Source organism: Talpa occidentalis, unplaced genomic scaffold (assembly GCF_014898055.3).
Source record: "Talpa occidentalis isolate TD23 unplaced genomic scaffold, MPIMG_talOcc4v2.1 talOcc4.2, whole genome shotgun sequence".
In the NCBI taxonomy this organism is placed as follows: Eukaryota; Metazoa; Chordata; class Mammalia; order Eulipotyphla; family Talpidae; genus Talpa; species Talpa occidentalis.
This window is the reverse complement of record NW_023602073.1, coordinates 60,925,971-60,943,422: the sequence shown is the minus strand read 5'-3', so window position 1 is coordinate 60,943,422 and position 17,452 is coordinate 60,925,971. Positions and strand designations below refer to the sequence as shown.

The window sequence follows — 17,452 nt, the reverse complement described above, 5'->3', positions numbered from 1 at the left end:
TCATTTTTTTCAAATATTTTGGGAATTTTTAGCCACAGCATGAGCAGTATGAGACTTCTCAACATTTCTAGAAGTGATTTAGCAAAAGAGTTCTTTGCAAAATTTACTGGTTCCTTCCTGTCAAAAATCTACTCTGTTTCACTCTCTTAACAAAGTAATCAATAGAAGCATAAACTATTGTTGGAAAAAATAAAATAGAAGTAAGAAATGGAAATCACCAAATTGCCAAACAGAGCAGTATGATAACACTAAAGGCGATCACACAATTCTGGCCTCTATTTAAAGTCATAGTTATAATTTCTCGCAAACAAGGCCTTGAATTTTTTAATTCTTTCTAAACCCTTGTCCTAGACAGCAGCATTATTTTGAGGTAACAATTGAAATGATAACTTTAATGGAACACCCCCTACTTCCAGGCACAGTGTCCCCTTCTAAAAGAATGCCCCCATCCCAGCTCCATATATATGGTTTCTGTTACAAAACCCATCTCCATAGTAATAGTTCCTTGATTGGCCAGATGAGAGCACATGACCAAAGTTAAGCCAGGAAATTTCTTCCCTGGATATCTGGACTCAGGACCAAGGGATTAAGGGAGTTTCCCTGGGTGTGCTGAACTTACCATCCCTGTAAGCAGTGAAGCCCAAGAACCACCAGAGGCTATGAGTTATGCCATATGAGGCTGGTTTGTGACAAGAAAGCAAAAAGGAACCTATATGCAGAAAGAAGGGGCTGGGAAAAGCCACAGAGGGACAGATCCGAGGAGAGACTTGCAAATGACCAGCCTATAGAGAGGCACCACTTTCAGACAACTGTAGATGACTAGTATGCTGCAGAAAATACTAAGGTAAAACAGCCTATTTTAAAAGGTGGTCAATGAAACTTAACCCTGAGCAATTGCCAACAGAACGTGGGAACACTTTGCATTGGTACAGTGTTTAGACAGAAGAAAATGACCATTCAAATGGGGATTCACATGGAATACACATGAGCAGAGCAAAAATGAGATGAGAAAAGAATGAGGTAACATAGGCATTGCTAATGGTTCCCCATAACTTCTTAGAACAGAGGACATGTGGCAAATACTTGGAAATGATTGAATATTTCATATCATGTTTACATTTCATTTCACAGGATGGGTATAGTGATTCATAATCAGTCTTTTGTATAATATTCATAAAGAATTGAATGAATTAATCAGCAAGGCATAGACACAGAGATCGGAATCCAGTGACTATGCCAATAACACGCAGATTTCCAGAGTTTGAAGGGCAGATAAACAGTGCTCCTATAAAAGTCATCTCCATAAGAGGGTGGTTCAATCTTAGAAAATTATGCTCTAGTTCTTCTCCTTTAATCTCTCACCATTTCTCCCCCTGGGATAACTTTCCTTCTATCTCTCACCATCTCACCTGGTAAATTTTTATTTTTTAGACCTTATTCAAAATTCCATCAATGTGATGCTTTCCCCACTACCCCATGCATCTTTGTAGCTTTGGATCTTGTAATCAAACATGCCTATGTAAATCCAGTATAGTAGTTGTTACATTGTCTTTAATTACATTTGCATGTCTATCTTTTCCAGCTTTGGTGTGTTCCTCTCTGTACTCCCTGAATCTAGCAGACTGCCTGAACTAATGGTTAGTGAGTGAAAGCATGAATGAATGAATTCTTAATTATTAAGCATTACAATATGGTTATAGTTTTTCAATTTTTGACACACAGACTTTGTCATCATTGTACATAGACATGGCAATAAAATTCATTCCTGTGTGTTCATTCTTACTCATCTGCTATCCATGCAGTATGGTAACTTGCTTACATCATTTAAAAAATGGTATATGTTAGATGATTATGATTCTCTCTGATCAAAGATTTCTACATTACACCCTCTAGGATATCTGAAAGGGGGAAAAGAGGAAAGAGTTTAATATTTTTTTTTCTAACTCTGTTTTATAGGTATAGTTGGACCTACGGTACAGTTGTAAGAGTAAGTTACGTAATTATAAAAGGCAAAATTTGAAGCCAAAATGTGAAGGTTTTGCTGATCATACCCAGCTTCAGTTTCTTGGCCAATGCATCAATCTGAATGGTGGGATCAGACCCCATGGACAGGAAACATATGAGAGGTGTTCGAGTGTCACTTTCTTCCCAGGTTTTCTCCAGATTTAAGATAACTGGTTCTGTGTACTTTTCCTCCAGAGAGTCTGCGATATACTTTCTTGCTTGAAAAACAGTGCGATCTGGGCACCAGGACCTAAAAATGAATACAAGTTAGAGGGAAAAATTCAGTGTGTTCATTTCTTATTCAAAGCACATAAAGAATACATTTAATTAGCAAAGGACTAAAAGCTAATTCTCCCTTATGAGCGGTATGGCAAGGCTTTCTATTCCTGGAGGAGTACAAATTTAATCCCAGGGTCTTGGGGACAGGAGTTGGCAAGGAGGAAAGCAGAGTCAGTTCTGTTGTCTTTCTGGAAGGGAACTTCAAAGTCAGCTAGTCTAAGTGTCTCATTTTCAGAAGCAGCAGCAATTACTCAGATACTTTTGTTTCATTTTTAATCAATGATAAGTCCTCATAACTGAGGCTATCATTTTTCAGGTCAGCAAGTCCACCTTCAAACTAATACAGGAGCATACTTAATCTCTGACAAATATTTATCAAGTGTCTACTACACAGCATTCCCTATTCTAGGTGCCAGGAACTCAGCCTACACCCAAAGGAGTCCTGGGGCAGCTCTGGGACTTGGTGGAGGCTGGGCTGACCCTCTGTAGGCTCTGAAGCTCTGAAGTCTTCAACCAGACACTTCAATCATGCTTTATCCATTTAAAAATTGGACCCATGTTAAATGAATAGTGTAATCTAATAGCAAATAAGAATGAAAGTGCTTGTTTGTGATCTAACTGTGTCACTGTGTAGAACCTACCACAGTGTCACAACACAACACACTGTCAAAAGTTGATCAGCAAGCATTCAAATGAATCCCATTCATGTGGCCTACACTGTGGTAGGTTCTGCACAGTGACACAGTTAGATCACAAACAAGCACTTTCGTTCTTACTTGCTATTAGATTACACTATTCATTTGACACAGGTCCATTTTTTTTTTAAAAGATTTATTTATTTATACAAGAGCTGGGGCACAGGCCAGAGGCATGGGAGGATGAGAGGAATCAACAGAGACAGAGCAGGGAGCACAACAGTCAGAAGGACTGAATGCACTGCTGAGGGGAGCAGTGGGTGAGACAAGAGAGGTCTGCTGCGCCATGTGGGTATCTCCTTGGCTGGCCGGGAATCAAACCTGCACTGCAGAAGCTGCAGACAGCCTCACAGCGCTGCGCCCAACCTGCACGTCCAATTTTTAAATGGATAAAGGATTGACATATGTATTCCAACAAAATAAGTAGCCCTATCACATTCTGTAGATGATGAAGTCACCATTGCTGTTTATTCTAATCACTCTCAAAAAATGACATCCAGGGAACAACATTTCCTAAGAAGTGCAAGCTCAAGAGTAGAACATTAGAAAGACAAGTCTGCTCCAAAATAACCAGCACGATAACAAGATGGTCTCTCCCCAACTACTCCATCCTCCTGCTTTGCCCGCTAATATCCTGTGCGCTCTCTCTCTCTCTCTCTCTCTCTCTCTCTCTCTCTCTCTCTCTCTCACACACACACACACACATACACACACACCACCTTGCAGATTTTCCAATATATAAGTCTTGTTCAAGCCGCAGGATATTAATAAAGTACACAAAGAAAAGAGGATGATGTTTTTCCTTAATATCAATTTTAAACTTTTGCTTCCATTTTAATAGCATCTATATAATTTAATAGTGTAATATTCTTTCATCTCAGATGAAACTGAATTTCAGCTTATAAACTAATTGCCTTGTAACTTTCTGAAATCTATTTTTTAAGAAGTAAATTCAACAATAAATGATTCACTCAACAGTAAACGATGAACACAGTGAATAATGAAAACATATTTTTCTTCCTCTCTCTCTCTTTTTTTTTTTTTTTTGCTAAAAGCACTATCATTAATACACTATCAAAATATGCCATTCCCTGCTACCATCTCCATTTTCGTTTGCTTGTCAAGGGCTGAAGAATTGCCATCCAAAACTGCAATTTGGAAACACATACAGCTCTTATAATATGGGGACATAATGAAGTAAACTCAGAGATAAGATCTGTAATTTGACGATATGATGAGTGATGCTTCTAGATCTGTTAATGTCTAGTCTCACCTGATAAGTAAAAGTTTCCGGCAGGTGTCTAGTGAGTCATTATATCCATCTGGGATAATTTCCTCTTCTGGAGCATCTTTATCAAACCAGCTTTTCCATCCCTTCTCATTACGAGATATCTAAAATAAACAAGTCAATTAGCAAGCCTGAGGAAAGCAGGCAATTGGTGGATATTGGAGAAGATTCTCAATTATCTTTTGCAGGTCACTTTTTATAGGCAGATAATTTCTCAAACATAACCACACATTTTGCATTTTGCTTCAGAATCAATGACTCAAATAATGTGGACATCACTCTTTGAGTTTTTCAGTGATTTTCTATATTATTCAATAAAATCAGAACCATGTATCAATTACATTAAATGATCAAGCAAGAAAAAACATAGACCAGGACTTCTCCATCTCATTTTGGCCCAGATTATTTTTTGAGGGGGGGAGGGGAGTGTCCTGTACAGTGTAGGGTATTTAGCAGCACCCAGGGCCTATATGCCCTAGATTCCAGTAGCACCATCCCCCAAAACTCATGATAATAAAAATGTCTCCAGACATTGTCAAAGCTCTCTGGAGGACAGCATTGAAGTTGCCCTTGGTTCAGAACCACCAACCTAAGTAACTAAACCTCTAAATGTTAACCTCTATTTAAATGATGATAGGTGGCAAAATTAGTACTCGGATTTCCTAATGATTCCCATGCCTTGAGAGCTTAAACCTCAGAATGGAAGCCATCCCTCCAAGAGCTGGTTTCAAGCCTCTGTTCTTTCCAAAAGATGGAGAGAACCACAGGTTTTCAGAGGCACTGAAAGGTGTTCCCAGACCCTAAATCTAGGTAATGGTCATTCTTTAAGTAATGCTGACAATGTCTCCTGATGCTCCCAAGGTGTTGATTGACTTTAGTTCCACATACCAAGATGACACACATTAAAAAATGTCTGCTCTGGTCATCTTGGGAAAAGCCCATCTGGGCATTTTGCAAGACAATGATCCTATAGCACCTTGGTAAATGACCATCATTTCCTATATCAACTATATCTTCACTCAAATTATGTTCCACAAAGTTGTCTTTATATTTTTATTGTTGTAAATTGAATCATACAGTTGCACTAGATAAGTTTGTTGTTTGAAAGACTCCATAGTTTCTCATTTGGTAAAATGTGCATAGCTACTAGGAAAAAAAAAAGATCATTTCTTTAAAAATGATGCTCTCCCTGAGGCCCATATGCTGTCAAAACTAATTACAAAACCTATATTGGTGAGCCTGACTGTGGTTCCTCAGCAACAATCAGGCTGGATTGTTTAGACAGTGTTTATAAGCAAGTTTTAGAAGTCACACACAATAAGTGGTAACAGCAAGTCACAGATGCTTATCTAGCAGACACTATCTGCCAGACCCAAGTAATTCTACTTCTATTATCCTCACTTTTTACTGAGGCATAGAGAGGTTAAATTTCCAAAGCTCACATCATAAAAATATTTCATCATATTAGGAAACCAACAGAATGCAAATTAATACCAAATCAAATGCTGTGTAACTCGGGTGCTCTGACTTTGTCCTTGGGACACTGAAAGATCGAGGAGACTTTCTGAAACACTTCACAACTGCCGGCTCTCTCCTGAAAACTGCAGTGGCTCTCCCTGCGTGGCTGCCCACCAAAGAATGTGGCTGGCACATGGCTTGGGGGCCTGGGTGCTGCTGCAGCCCCACCTTACCTCACTTGTGTCTGTGCACTGTTACCCACAGCGACCCCTGCAGGCCTCCTCCACACTAGCGACTAAGAAGGGCACCAGGACTAAAAAGGGTGTCTGATCCCAGCCTACTAGCCTGCCACCTGCTAATTTGGACCCCACCACAAGAGAGCTCCTGAGGGGAACTGCACGTGTGATGGGCATGAGATGACTTCCAGCCCCTTGCCGCCCACCTCCATTTACCCCTCCTTTTCCTGGCCCTCCCTCTTAACATAAACCCTTTCCAGATGCCAAGGCCGGGGCAGCTGCTAATCCACGCTATTTTTGTTTCAGTTCCTGATGCTCAGTCAGTGGGAGATTGATCTCTTTCTCTTTCCTCCCTTCCTTCCTACAGACAAGTCAAATCATTGGCCCCCTGATGGTAGGGCCGCAGAGAACCACTGGACATCGCTGAGAATGACTCCTCTCATTTCTGGCCCACCCAACAGATTGAGAGAGGAGAGACATAGCTCAGGATGTCAGGGAGAAAGCATGAGGTCAAATCACAGCTTTGCCATATACCCGCTCTTCTGTTGAGCAAGCAGTACTCAGCCTGTTTGAACCTCAGTTTTCACATCTAGAAAGCAGGATCAGCCCCACAGTAAGCAGATTCTGCACCATAAGAACTTAAAATCCACTGACAGAGGCAACCAAGAACACATACCTCTGTGTCACTACAACCTGGATGGCATCTGAGTGATTTTTCCACGTTGTTTTTGCAAAGAATTTATTTGGGCCTGGGGGACAAATCTGTGACAGAATCTGCAACAAGGCTCACTCTCTACCACAGATGGAAACCAGGGATTCTATTCCATTGACTGATCCAACCTGGCTGAGTCTGCGGAAGGTTCCAGAAATACTACTCAACGAACACACCTAGTGGAGGACTCTAGGCAGGGAGGTAAGGGGAGGTTCATGTTGTGACAGCACCCTGAGGCCTCACCCCACTGCTGCTGCTATCACCCCACTTGTCAGTCATCAGCAACCACAAAAGAGGTGATTCCACACACCCTCCATGGTGGGGAGAAGTTGCGACCTACAGACCCAGTAATAAAACATCTTAACTTTGAGTCGCATCATTGTTTTCCAGTGAGAGCTGACCCAACAACTAATCTGTTATAACCAACCTAACTATCAAATAAGGAAAAGAACAGAGAAAACTCAGTACCCCTTTGACTATTTTCATCATTATATTTCACCACTTTATATTTCCAATGTTAAAACGACTGGCATCTTACAAAGGACTTCAACTGTTAATTTGCCTCAAATTCAAATTGGCAAAGATTGCTTAATCATAGGCAGAAGTATCAATCACAGATTAAATATCAGCAGGTTACAATAAAGGATCCATTTCCTAGTTCTGAGTCTGACAGTGACTCAGGCAGGCTTGTAAATGATCCATGCCCATCACACAGAAGGAAACAGCAGTCACCTGCACATACTCAAGGCTTCCTTCTGCTGTCCCTCATCTAAATCTCCCCAGAAAGCCAGAGTGCCTTAAAGCCACACTAGTCTTTTGGGTAAAAGAATTGTCGGCAGAAGGTCCTGACTAATTAAAAGCCTCAGGTGTATGTGGGTTTCTAGGTCAGTATTTTCAGGCAGCTCTTCATTACCTGGTTCATAATTTCTGCAAATTGCGGAAGCTTACTCAGCTCTACAAGATTCAGCCAGGTCATGTCCAGAATCCAGCGAAACGGTTTGGGAGGGCAGGCTTTCAGGTCCAGAGCTGCTCCCCCTGGGGAAAGGCATCGGCATCAATCAGGTCAGCTGTGCTTCATTTTCAGAAATTTATTTTGCGATAATAAGAATGAGATAACCATATTACAGGGTAAAAATGGGAAAATTGGAAAATAATCACATAACAGAAAATGTGGTTATCTTTTTCGGTACATTTCCTTCAAGCCTTCGTGTTTTATTTACTGATTTATACTACCTTGTAAAACACAGATAGCAACTCTGCGTCATTTTTGCCCCACAAAGAATTTTTCTTAGGTGCCTGTGATTGTTTGCCTTTTCATTGTCTTTTAACATTATTTTTGAATGATCTGAAATTGACAGTTTTGATAATAATAGCTTGATCTTTTCAAGTGTGATTTTTAAAATCATTGTCACCACCACTCCAGAAGCTTGATATTCAGTACTACCAGATCAAAAAGATGGAGTGATGGAAGGAGAAAGTGAAAAAGGTAGGGTTTTAAGGGGGTAATGTGTATTCAGACCATTTATTCATTGATTATTCGACAACTTCTCTTGAGCAAGCTTTATGTATCTGGCATAATTCAGGCACTGGGGATACAGCAGAAAAAAATCAAACAAGGCCCCCCATGTCATGGAGAGAAGTGGAGAATGTGAATGATGATGTCAGATTGTATTTTGAAGCAAACCACAAGTCAAATGAGGAAATCATCCAACAAGACGTGATTATATTTTGCAATTTCAAAATTCCTTGATTGCATGTCTTTGTAAGTTTTATTATAATAATCCCAGATCCCCTGTTTTATGATTCAGATGTCTACAGAACAGTGATTCTGCACTTTTAAATCCTATAATCCTCCTAAACAATTCATCGAGTCCTTCTACTTCAGGTATCAACACTTGGACAAAAAGGGGAGGAGAAGGGACTCATATCTCTCCTCTACCCTGTGGAATGTTCCCGAGAAGCTGAAGAAGCTGAAGTACTCTTTTAATGCAAATCCCTTAGCTTACCTGGGGGAAGAGTCACACCACCTTTGAAACCTGTAGACCTTCATCTCACCACTCCGCTCTCTGCAAGCCCCAAAAGAGATTTCCACTCACAGGGAGTGAGTCACCTGCAGACTTCAGGGCCTCTGCTTCTTCAACAGAAATAAATGGCCTCCTTTTTTTTTTTTTTTTCTAATTGTTTCATGTAACCACCAGCCTTGAAAACCTCAGCAGAGGATGCTACATCGGTGTTCCCAAACATACTGGGGACCAAAAACTAAGCCAGAACAGTCACAGCCTATCCTTGTCCCCAAAATATCCTGGCTCTCGCAATTATTAGCTGCATACACCTGGACAAAGAACTCAAGCTCTTTCTGTCTCCTCTTCTGTCAAATGAGTAGAATAATAGAATCTTCCATTTTGGTTATTGGGAGAGTAGATAAGTTACAATATAGAAAGCTTAGAACAATCCTGACCCATAGTAAGAGCTATGAGTTGTTATTTTGTCATTGACAGTTTCTCTGCTTCGGAAGGCTCAGGTCCAATCAAACCTGGAAGGCAAGAGCTGACTCACTAAGATGTCTTTATGTCCATGGTTTATGACAAGAGAAAGATGATATCTTTTCAAAATAACCAGGCAGGGAAAACAGGTATATCAATTACTGTATAATGCAGGATTACCCCTGGTATCTATTTCATTTTTCAAATCGTTCTGACATTCTCTGTTGAAAAGAACTCCAAAGGCACCTTACAAATGTTGTAGAAAACAAGTAGGAATTGATACAAAGACAGCCACTTTGGGAAATCAAACATTTCCTGATGATGAATAAGTCTTTCTTCTTACCTAACCCTTAGGTATCAAGTTGAAAACAACACACAAACACCAGAAAGATCTCTGATTTAAGGGTCATATTTGTTAACTTGTTAAAAAAAAATTAGAAACAAAGTCTTACCATCTTTTAAAATTTAATTTAGTAAAAATGTAAGCCAGTTCAAAATTAACACAAACTGTAAAATAAACCAGTTTTGTTTTTTAAGATCTCTTTTACTGCGGAGCTGATTGTACTTTTGTCAATCAACTTATCATACAATCTGAAATTAATCTTCCTTAAGTATTGTGCTGTTCATATTTCTTTCTGCTCATAAAACATCCAATGGTTCCCCACTGCCAACTAAATTAAATCCAATCTCCTCTCCCTGGCTCTCCTGGTCCTTTACAATCTGTTTTTTCTTTACTCTCCAGTTTCCTGAAATGGGGTCACAGATGTGCTATCCTCACAACCCAGATGTGAAACCTTCTTTAATTTTTTGTGATAAATCTAGTCCTCCTCACAAATCCTCTCTCCTCTGTGTTGCTGTTTCTGTCTCCTCTGACTTACATACTTTCAAAGCACCCAGCCTCTTTCAGGTAATAGCCCTGGTCTGGCTGGGTTTGCTGGGTAGGGAGAGGTGAGGTGGGTGGGATTACATCTTAATGGATGCCTGAGCTCTAATCTCCACTTGTCTCTCCCAGGCTGCAACCCCTGCAGGCTGAGCACCTGCATATCCTGCTGACCTGTGTGGGTGCTGGCCTGCTCCCCCAAAGACTGCTCATTATCTCCAGAGCAAAGTTCCCCCGCCCTGCAGCTTCTTGGTTGGAACCGCAGGCCTCTGTCTATAGCTGCCTTCTCAACATCTGACATCCACATCCCTGCTGGCCAACCACAGTCCACGCCACCAATGCTGCTGTGCAGCTTCCATGTTGGCTGTGGCTCTGGGCAGAACACAGGGGCATCTCCTTTTAGGATGCTTCTCCAGCATCAATGCAGTCCTCGAGGTTCTGCCTCAGCACAAGTTATATCCCACAGACATAAGGCTGAGATTTAAGGTCCATTTTGTTCCCAGTGCTGCCAGGACTCCGTGCACTTCAACATTCATCCCTCTCCAGAGCCCAGAGTCCTACCACACTGGAGACGTGACCCCAAGACCAAGTGAGAACTTCAAGGTGACTAAAATGAGTCAAAGCAGCTTTCCAGACTTGGCTATTCAGGCTCAACTTCATGGAAACATTCCAGAGAACACAGGCCTGGAGGTCTGAACTCCCCAGTAGAGCCTGTCCATCTCTCCTAGCTGATGCCACCATTGCCCTCTGGGTACATGCAGGCATGAGGTCAGCTTGCTAGTCTGGTGAGACCCAGTCAGTGTCCCTGGTTCCTAGTGCAGCGCTAGCTTTACTGTCCCTGCTGCCCTCCTGCTACATACACAGTAAGACACCAACCTCTCCAGGTGTATCAGACCAAGAAACATATGAACCAGATGACATACTCTGATATCCTTTGAAATATCAGAAATAAAGCTTATGTTTGTAAAGAAGATAAAGATGATATTTCAGAGATGATGCAAAATCTGTGCAAAGTTTCTACAATAGTAATCTGACCTGGATCAGAAAAAGACATTGTCTGAAGCAGAAAGAGATTAATAGAGTAAGAAGGTATAGGTTACTAGCTGTGAATTACACATGGGGTGTGGAGGATAAAAGTACCTGGTGTCCCACTGTGTGGCAGCATGAATTTGGAAACAGTCAACATTTGCCTCCTAGATGATCCCACTCATTGCCATGGCTTGGTGGTTATTGGTGGTTATTTCCCATCTTTGCAACTGTCTGACTTCTAAATTGTTCCATCTGGCCTCCCTGGTGGTGCAGCCAGTTGAGCGCTGCCCTGTGGAGCTGTCTGCAACCTCTGCAGCACTGGTTCAATTCCCAGCTGGCCAGGGAGATTCCCACATGGTGCAGCAGATCTCTTCTGTCTCGCCTGCTGCTCCCCTCAGCAGTGTGTTTCGGTCCTTCTGCCTGTTCTGCGCCCTGCTTGAGTGAATTCTCTCGCCCTCCTGCGCCTCTGATCTGTACCCCAGTGCTTATATAAATAAATAAATCTTTAAATAAATCTTTAATCTTTAAATAAACAAACAAACAAACAAACAAACAAATAAATAAATAAATAAATTGTTCGGTCTAGCCTTTCTATCTGTCTGCCGAGAGCCGACTAAAATCAGTTCGTTTCCTTTCTTCCTGGCACCTGGGGGAATTGCATTTCCTTGCTGACTTTGAAGTTAAAGGCAGTTGTATGTTTGTGTGTTTTGCTTTGGTAATGAAATATGAGCATAAATCTGACATGTATGTATCAATTTGCCATACACACATTCCTCTGCCATAGTAATTAGGAGAGAAATTTGGATTCCTGGGACTCTGACAAGCACGCTGGGGAGAGAGTGAGGATGACAAGCATGTCTTTGTTGTGTTAAGACACTGAAATTTGGGGATTGTTTTTATGGCCACAAAACTTGGCCAATCCTGGCTGGAACTAAGTCGCCAAATCTCTTCATCCATTCCCACCCTGACACTCAAATGAGCTCTGATCCAAGTAGACCAGAAATATTCCAACTGGAAATCTAAGGCTCATTTCTGACCTCCCCCTGGGCTCTCAGTGCCAGCCGGCTGCCCTTCTGCTCCCGTCACCTCTCACTGCGTGCCCTTCTCTGCGTTCCCACTGAGCTTATCTAGTTCAGGAACACAGTTCTGTGGGTGGGAAGACTGCAATGGGCACCTTTGAACCTCTCTTCTCTAGTTCCATACATGCCTTCCAGATTAATCTCCCTAATAAAAAAAGGACAATAAAAAGTTCCTAAAGGACCACATCACCACCTTACACAACTCCTTGCTTCTTACCAGGTCAAGAACATCCTTAGCCCCAAGGCTCAACCATTTACATACCCCATCATGTCCTTTCTCAAGCCCTTCTGTCTCAGCACGGAATGCTATCTCATATCTACCTATATTCCAGGGTCCATTTCAAATGCCACTTTCCTCTCGGTGGAGGGAAGAGAAACTAGAAAACGGTTTTGAAGAGGAAATGATTAAACTATATTCAAAGATCGTCAGAGACAAGGAGCCACGCTGATGATTCAGGTGCTGTGGTGGTGAGATAACTACAGGGATCACACGGGAGGGGAGAAATCAATACCATTCAAAAACTAACAGAGATATAAAAAAATAAATAAATAAAACATTAAAAAATAACTAAACTATATGCAAAGAACAAAAAGAATAAGAAAAAGATAGGAACACTTTCCCCATGTATCAAATAATCCAAAAAATTCATGGGTTACCCCACAAAGCTTGGTTTCCAAGAAGCTTTTCTTGATCTCACCAACCACACTTACTTGCTCCTTCTTTTTATAGCTAACACTTTGTTTTTTACCTTTCTTATAACAATTAGGTAATTCTGCCTTGTTTCCTAGGTATTTGAAAAATTTTCTCTATCCCCCTCATGAGACTGTCATTTCTGCCAAAGCTATATTTGCTTTATTTTTGTATCCCAAACACCAGCAAAGTGGGTTTACAAAGTACTTGCTCAATAAATACTTGTTTAACTCAACTGAAATGAAAATTTTTTTTGTATTCTCAATTATAGTTTTAACATGGAAATAAGCAACGAATATGATTAACTTCAAATATGAAATACAAGTGTGTTCTTTTTTCCAGTTTTAAAAACCATTATACTCCTGTGTTAGGGAATTGCTTTCTTCCAATTGAAGGCTCATCACTTTTCCTCCCCTAGAATTCAGGTCTCCTAATCACAGGCAACCAGGCAAGCTTAATTAGGTAACTCAAAAAATCATGGTATCAACACCGATCTATAAAAAGTTACGTTGAGTAACCAGAACAAAATGAATGGGAATCAGAAAAAAAAAAAAAAGTATGAAGAACTCCACTTTCATTAGCACCCAGTTTCTCTTACTTTATCATAAAAATGTTTATATATAAAAAATATACCAAAACACTACCCTTTACATATCACACATATATTCTGATCACTTCACCTTTTATGAGAGCCTGAAATTCCCTGTGTTTAACAGTTCCTCTCTGAAGATCAATCTTTAGGGTCATGAGCAGCACAAAAAGGAATTTGTGGTTTTCATACAGGCCTCTGACTGAGTACTGGAAGACTTCATAGGTCAGATACTCAATGATATTTGTAATTCTCTTTTGAGGTAGTGGAGATTTTTCAGACCTGCAAGACATTTTAAACACCAAAGAAGTGAAATGCAATTTTTAAAGGGAATAGGAAGACCAATAAAATTTTTCAGTTCCTGCTTTGGGAGGAACACTGCAGGGCCCCACCTGGCCATGGACTGGTCAAATAACTTCAAGAACTGGGCCAGCGAGGTCTGGTACATGATGTTGACCATGCTCATCTCCGTGATGAGGAAGTAGAGGATGCTCCCGCGGGTGGCCGCTGGCCGGAACTCCTCCTGAGCTGTGTTAATCTTGATCTCTGTTTCTTCAGCCACATGTAGCTTTTCACTCACTTCAGCTGCCGTCTGCTTGGTGATCCGAAGAACACCGATGAGGGATTCGTCATCTACCAAGGAACCTGAGAACCAGAGGGGAGACTGTGGGACACGGAAGTGGCAAGGCCAGATGTGTCACTCCCGAAATCATCTCGTTGATTTCAACTCTGCTTCTTCAAAGCCCAGAGGGTAGGGGAGCAGAATCTGAAGACACCCAAAGGCTTCTAGTTCAACTGCCCCTCATCGGCCCCAGTGGGTGAATCCTTCTAAACATCCTGCAGAGGGGTTAACCCCTACTCTGCCGGAAAATTAGTAAAGGGCAGCACAGACCATCACTTTTCAAATATTTATCTGGAGAAAAAAATCACGTCTCCATCCACTCCCAGTCATCTCAGCTGTTCCTGAGTGACAGCTTTCACCTCCGTTGTCCTCACGGTGTGAGTGGAACCACATGCCACCAGCTACCAGCTGACCTCTGAATAGGACACTCTGCGCCTGCTTTTTTTAAAAAATGTAATTTTCTTTTTATTTTTAAACAATATTTGCTTCCCCCCACCCCCTCAGGTGTAGTCCCATAGAATTTCCTTCCCCAAGGCACCCATGCACCATCACCTCAGTCCTCTGTGCTCCTCCCTCCCTCCCTCTGATCCCTCTCCCTCCTCCTCCCCTGCAGGATGTCTCTGATTTATTGTTGTCTATTTTTGCTGGATGTGCCAGCTTCTTAGGACAGTTGCTCCTGAGAAGTCTGGCCGCTCAGTATAATTAACAGCAGGGGGAGCAGTGACAGTGTCTCGCCAGAAAGAAAAATCCCAATTTTTGTCTTTAGTTTTACTGACTTCATTATTGTTATTAATGGAAATAACATGTCCATGACAATAAATTCAATTTGAAGAGAGGGAAGGACACTTTGGGTGGCAGGGGAGGGCTATGCTCAGGAGCTGCGTCATTCTGATGGGCAGTGCAAGGGAGGGCAGGTCTCAGGACTGCACTGAGCTCACCTTAAATAAGGATTGTGCTCAGAGACTGCTGTGAGAACAAGGTGCAATATCCTAAAGGACTAGGTCCTTCTGGGAAGTTAAGATTTTTGTTTTAAGTGTAAGAATTAAAGCACTGTTGGACTGCCAGTTGTTGGTAGAGTGTAGGTTGCTGTCATTTGTTTGCTATACAATAGAGTGATGTTCATTTTATTTTCCCTAGGTAAAATTTTCTTTTTATATATTGCAGAGCGAGTACATGCTCAAATCTGGCTGCCCAGGGGAGTACCCAAACCTGACCACTAAGAGGAAGGTGGAGATGAGCCAGGCCTTGGGTGCTCATGAGCTCTGACAGATGACACACATCACAACAGTAGGGTAACTGCATTTCAATGCCAAGTGAAAGAGGCACTTAAAAAAAAGAATAGATTGGGCACATTAGTTTCTTTTGGGCAAGAAAATTAGCCTATTATGAGTTACCTAGCTCTATTGGGAGCCCTTATTTTTCTCAGGAGAGAGCAATTATATCAACAAAACTGTGTTATTCGCAAATGCTCAGGCTCTGTTTGCTAATTCAAAAATCAGACTCTCTGCAGTTCCTCTTTAATGTCTAGATGGAAATTGCCTCCCTGGTTTCTGCATTGATAACTCAACTCTTTCCTAGCATCTACAATCATGAGGGCATTTAAAAAAGCGTGTATGAAATCCTTGTTCAGAACCTATTATTAGACTACTTTCTTAATATCAGTACCTTTTGTAGCACTTAATTTATAGAGGAGGTTATCTTCAAGCTCTTTCATCTTCCGCTTATTAGTAGTCACATCCTCCAAAAGTTTAACTCTCTCAGACTCTAACTCCTGTCATTAAGAAACAAGAAATAACAACTGAACTGTAATTGCCAGTTATTATGGCAAATTCAATTTACCAGTGTTTATTATTGATTTTTAAAAGTTTAAAACAAAGGGTCTTTCAAATGGCAAAAGAAATGACTACTATTAGGTCAAACCTACCTATGTGTAGTTTTGTTTCTCTGGACAATTTTTTAAATTATGCTTGTTAACGTTAAGTTCCCTTTGCACTTACACTGACACACAAGAGAATACCCTGCTAAAATAATTTTGCCTGGTTAGCCCCAGATCTCTACTTAAATTAGAGTGTCCGTTCCCTTGGCCCTGTGTCCACACTGCCTCTGTGAGAAATGCTAACCTGATCTGGGGTCAGAGGCAGTAGAAACAATGGGGCGTTAATACCAAGAATTTAGAGGCAGCCTGAGCCAAATGGAGGCTGTTGACAGAGACCTGCCTGTTAGATCACCAGGTTGCTGGGTTGGCAACACCAGATGCCTGTACAAATCCATTTTCCTTCATTTTGCATCTCCTTCTACCAGAGGGATGTTTACGAGGTATACTTTTCCTACATAAATTATGTATTTTTTTTAAGATTTTTTTTAACAATATTTCTAACTTTCAGAAAAGTTGCAATATTGGTACAATGAATTCTCATATACTTTTCACCTAGATTCACCAAATAATATTTAGCTTTATTACTCTCTCTCTCTAAAATACTTATCATTATTGTTATTATTATTGCTGAGCTATTTGCAGAAGTCATAATCCTCTACCCCTAAGAACTTCAGCAAATCTTCTAAGAACGGGAACATTCTCTTACATAACCATAATGTACTTTTCAAATTCAGGAAAGTTAATGTGGGTAGAAAACTCTTGCTAAATAGAGAGTACATTGAAATAGTCTTAGTAACATTCTTTATAGCATTTTTTTTTCCTGATCTATACAGAATCACACATGGTGCTTAGAATTATATTAAAAGAAGATGTATTTCAACTACCTATTTGAGAAAGTTTCTTGAAAAACTGCTTCAGAAATTGTACCACCTTCAGTAAGTGTCCCTGAACCAAGTCATCAATTGACAGCCAAGCACTGCACTCACCTGCACACCTGCCGCTGCCGACGCTGCAATCTGTGTGCAACGTATTTCCCTCCAACTAAATTCTGTGTGTCTAGAGGGCAGGGGCTTATCCCTTATCCCATTCATTTTTTGTATTCTTTTTTTTTTTAATTTCTTTATTTATGCATACAAGAACTGGGGTACAGGCTAGAGCTATGGGGGGTGAGAGGATTCACCAGAGATAGAGTGGGGAAGAGAATAGGCAGATTGACTGAAGTACACTGTTGAGGGGAGCAGCGGGCAAGTCAGGAGAGGTCTGCTGCGCCATGTAGGTTGCTCCCCGGCCAGGAATTGAACTCGTGCTGCAGTGGCTGGGGATAGCTTCATAGGCTATGTCTTAACCCCTTGCGCCACCAGAGAGGCCCCCATTTTTTGTATTCTTGAAAGTGCTTTTCTGGCCACTTTGCAGAGAAGACTTTAATTAGAGCCCAATACATCCTCATGAAATTGAAGTGTGAATTTAGTTTAACTCCTTTATTTTATATCTGGGGAACTGAGGCCCCAGAACTATTAACTCCAAATAATGT

At 41.1% G+C, this 17,452-nt stretch overlaps 1 protein-coding gene across 4 annotated transcripts in view; it reads right to left on the bottom strand.

Annotated features, from left to right (window-relative positions):
• Nucleotides 1-17,452, bottom strand: part of DNAH8 (dynein axonemal heavy chain 8) — a 323,660-nt gene that overhangs the window by 71,490 nt on the left and 234,718 nt on the right. For all 4 annotated transcript variants that reach the window (XM_037519635.2, XM_037519639.2, XM_037519637.2 and 1 more), the window contains exons 77-82: nt 15,711-15,816; nt 13,816-14,068; nt 13,515-13,705; nt 7,586-7,707; nt 4,252-4,370; nt 2,052-2,254 (exon numbers count right to left, since the gene is read on the bottom strand). In XM_037519635.2, coding sequence (XP_037375532.1) covers nt 2,052-2,254; nt 4,252-4,370; nt 7,586-7,707; nt 13,515-13,705; nt 13,816-14,068; nt 15,711-15,816 — 994 coding nt within the window. The remainder of the gene's footprint in view (nt 1-2,051; nt 2,255-4,251; nt 4,371-7,585; nt 7,708-13,514; nt 13,706-13,815; nt 14,069-15,710; nt 15,817-17,452) is intronic.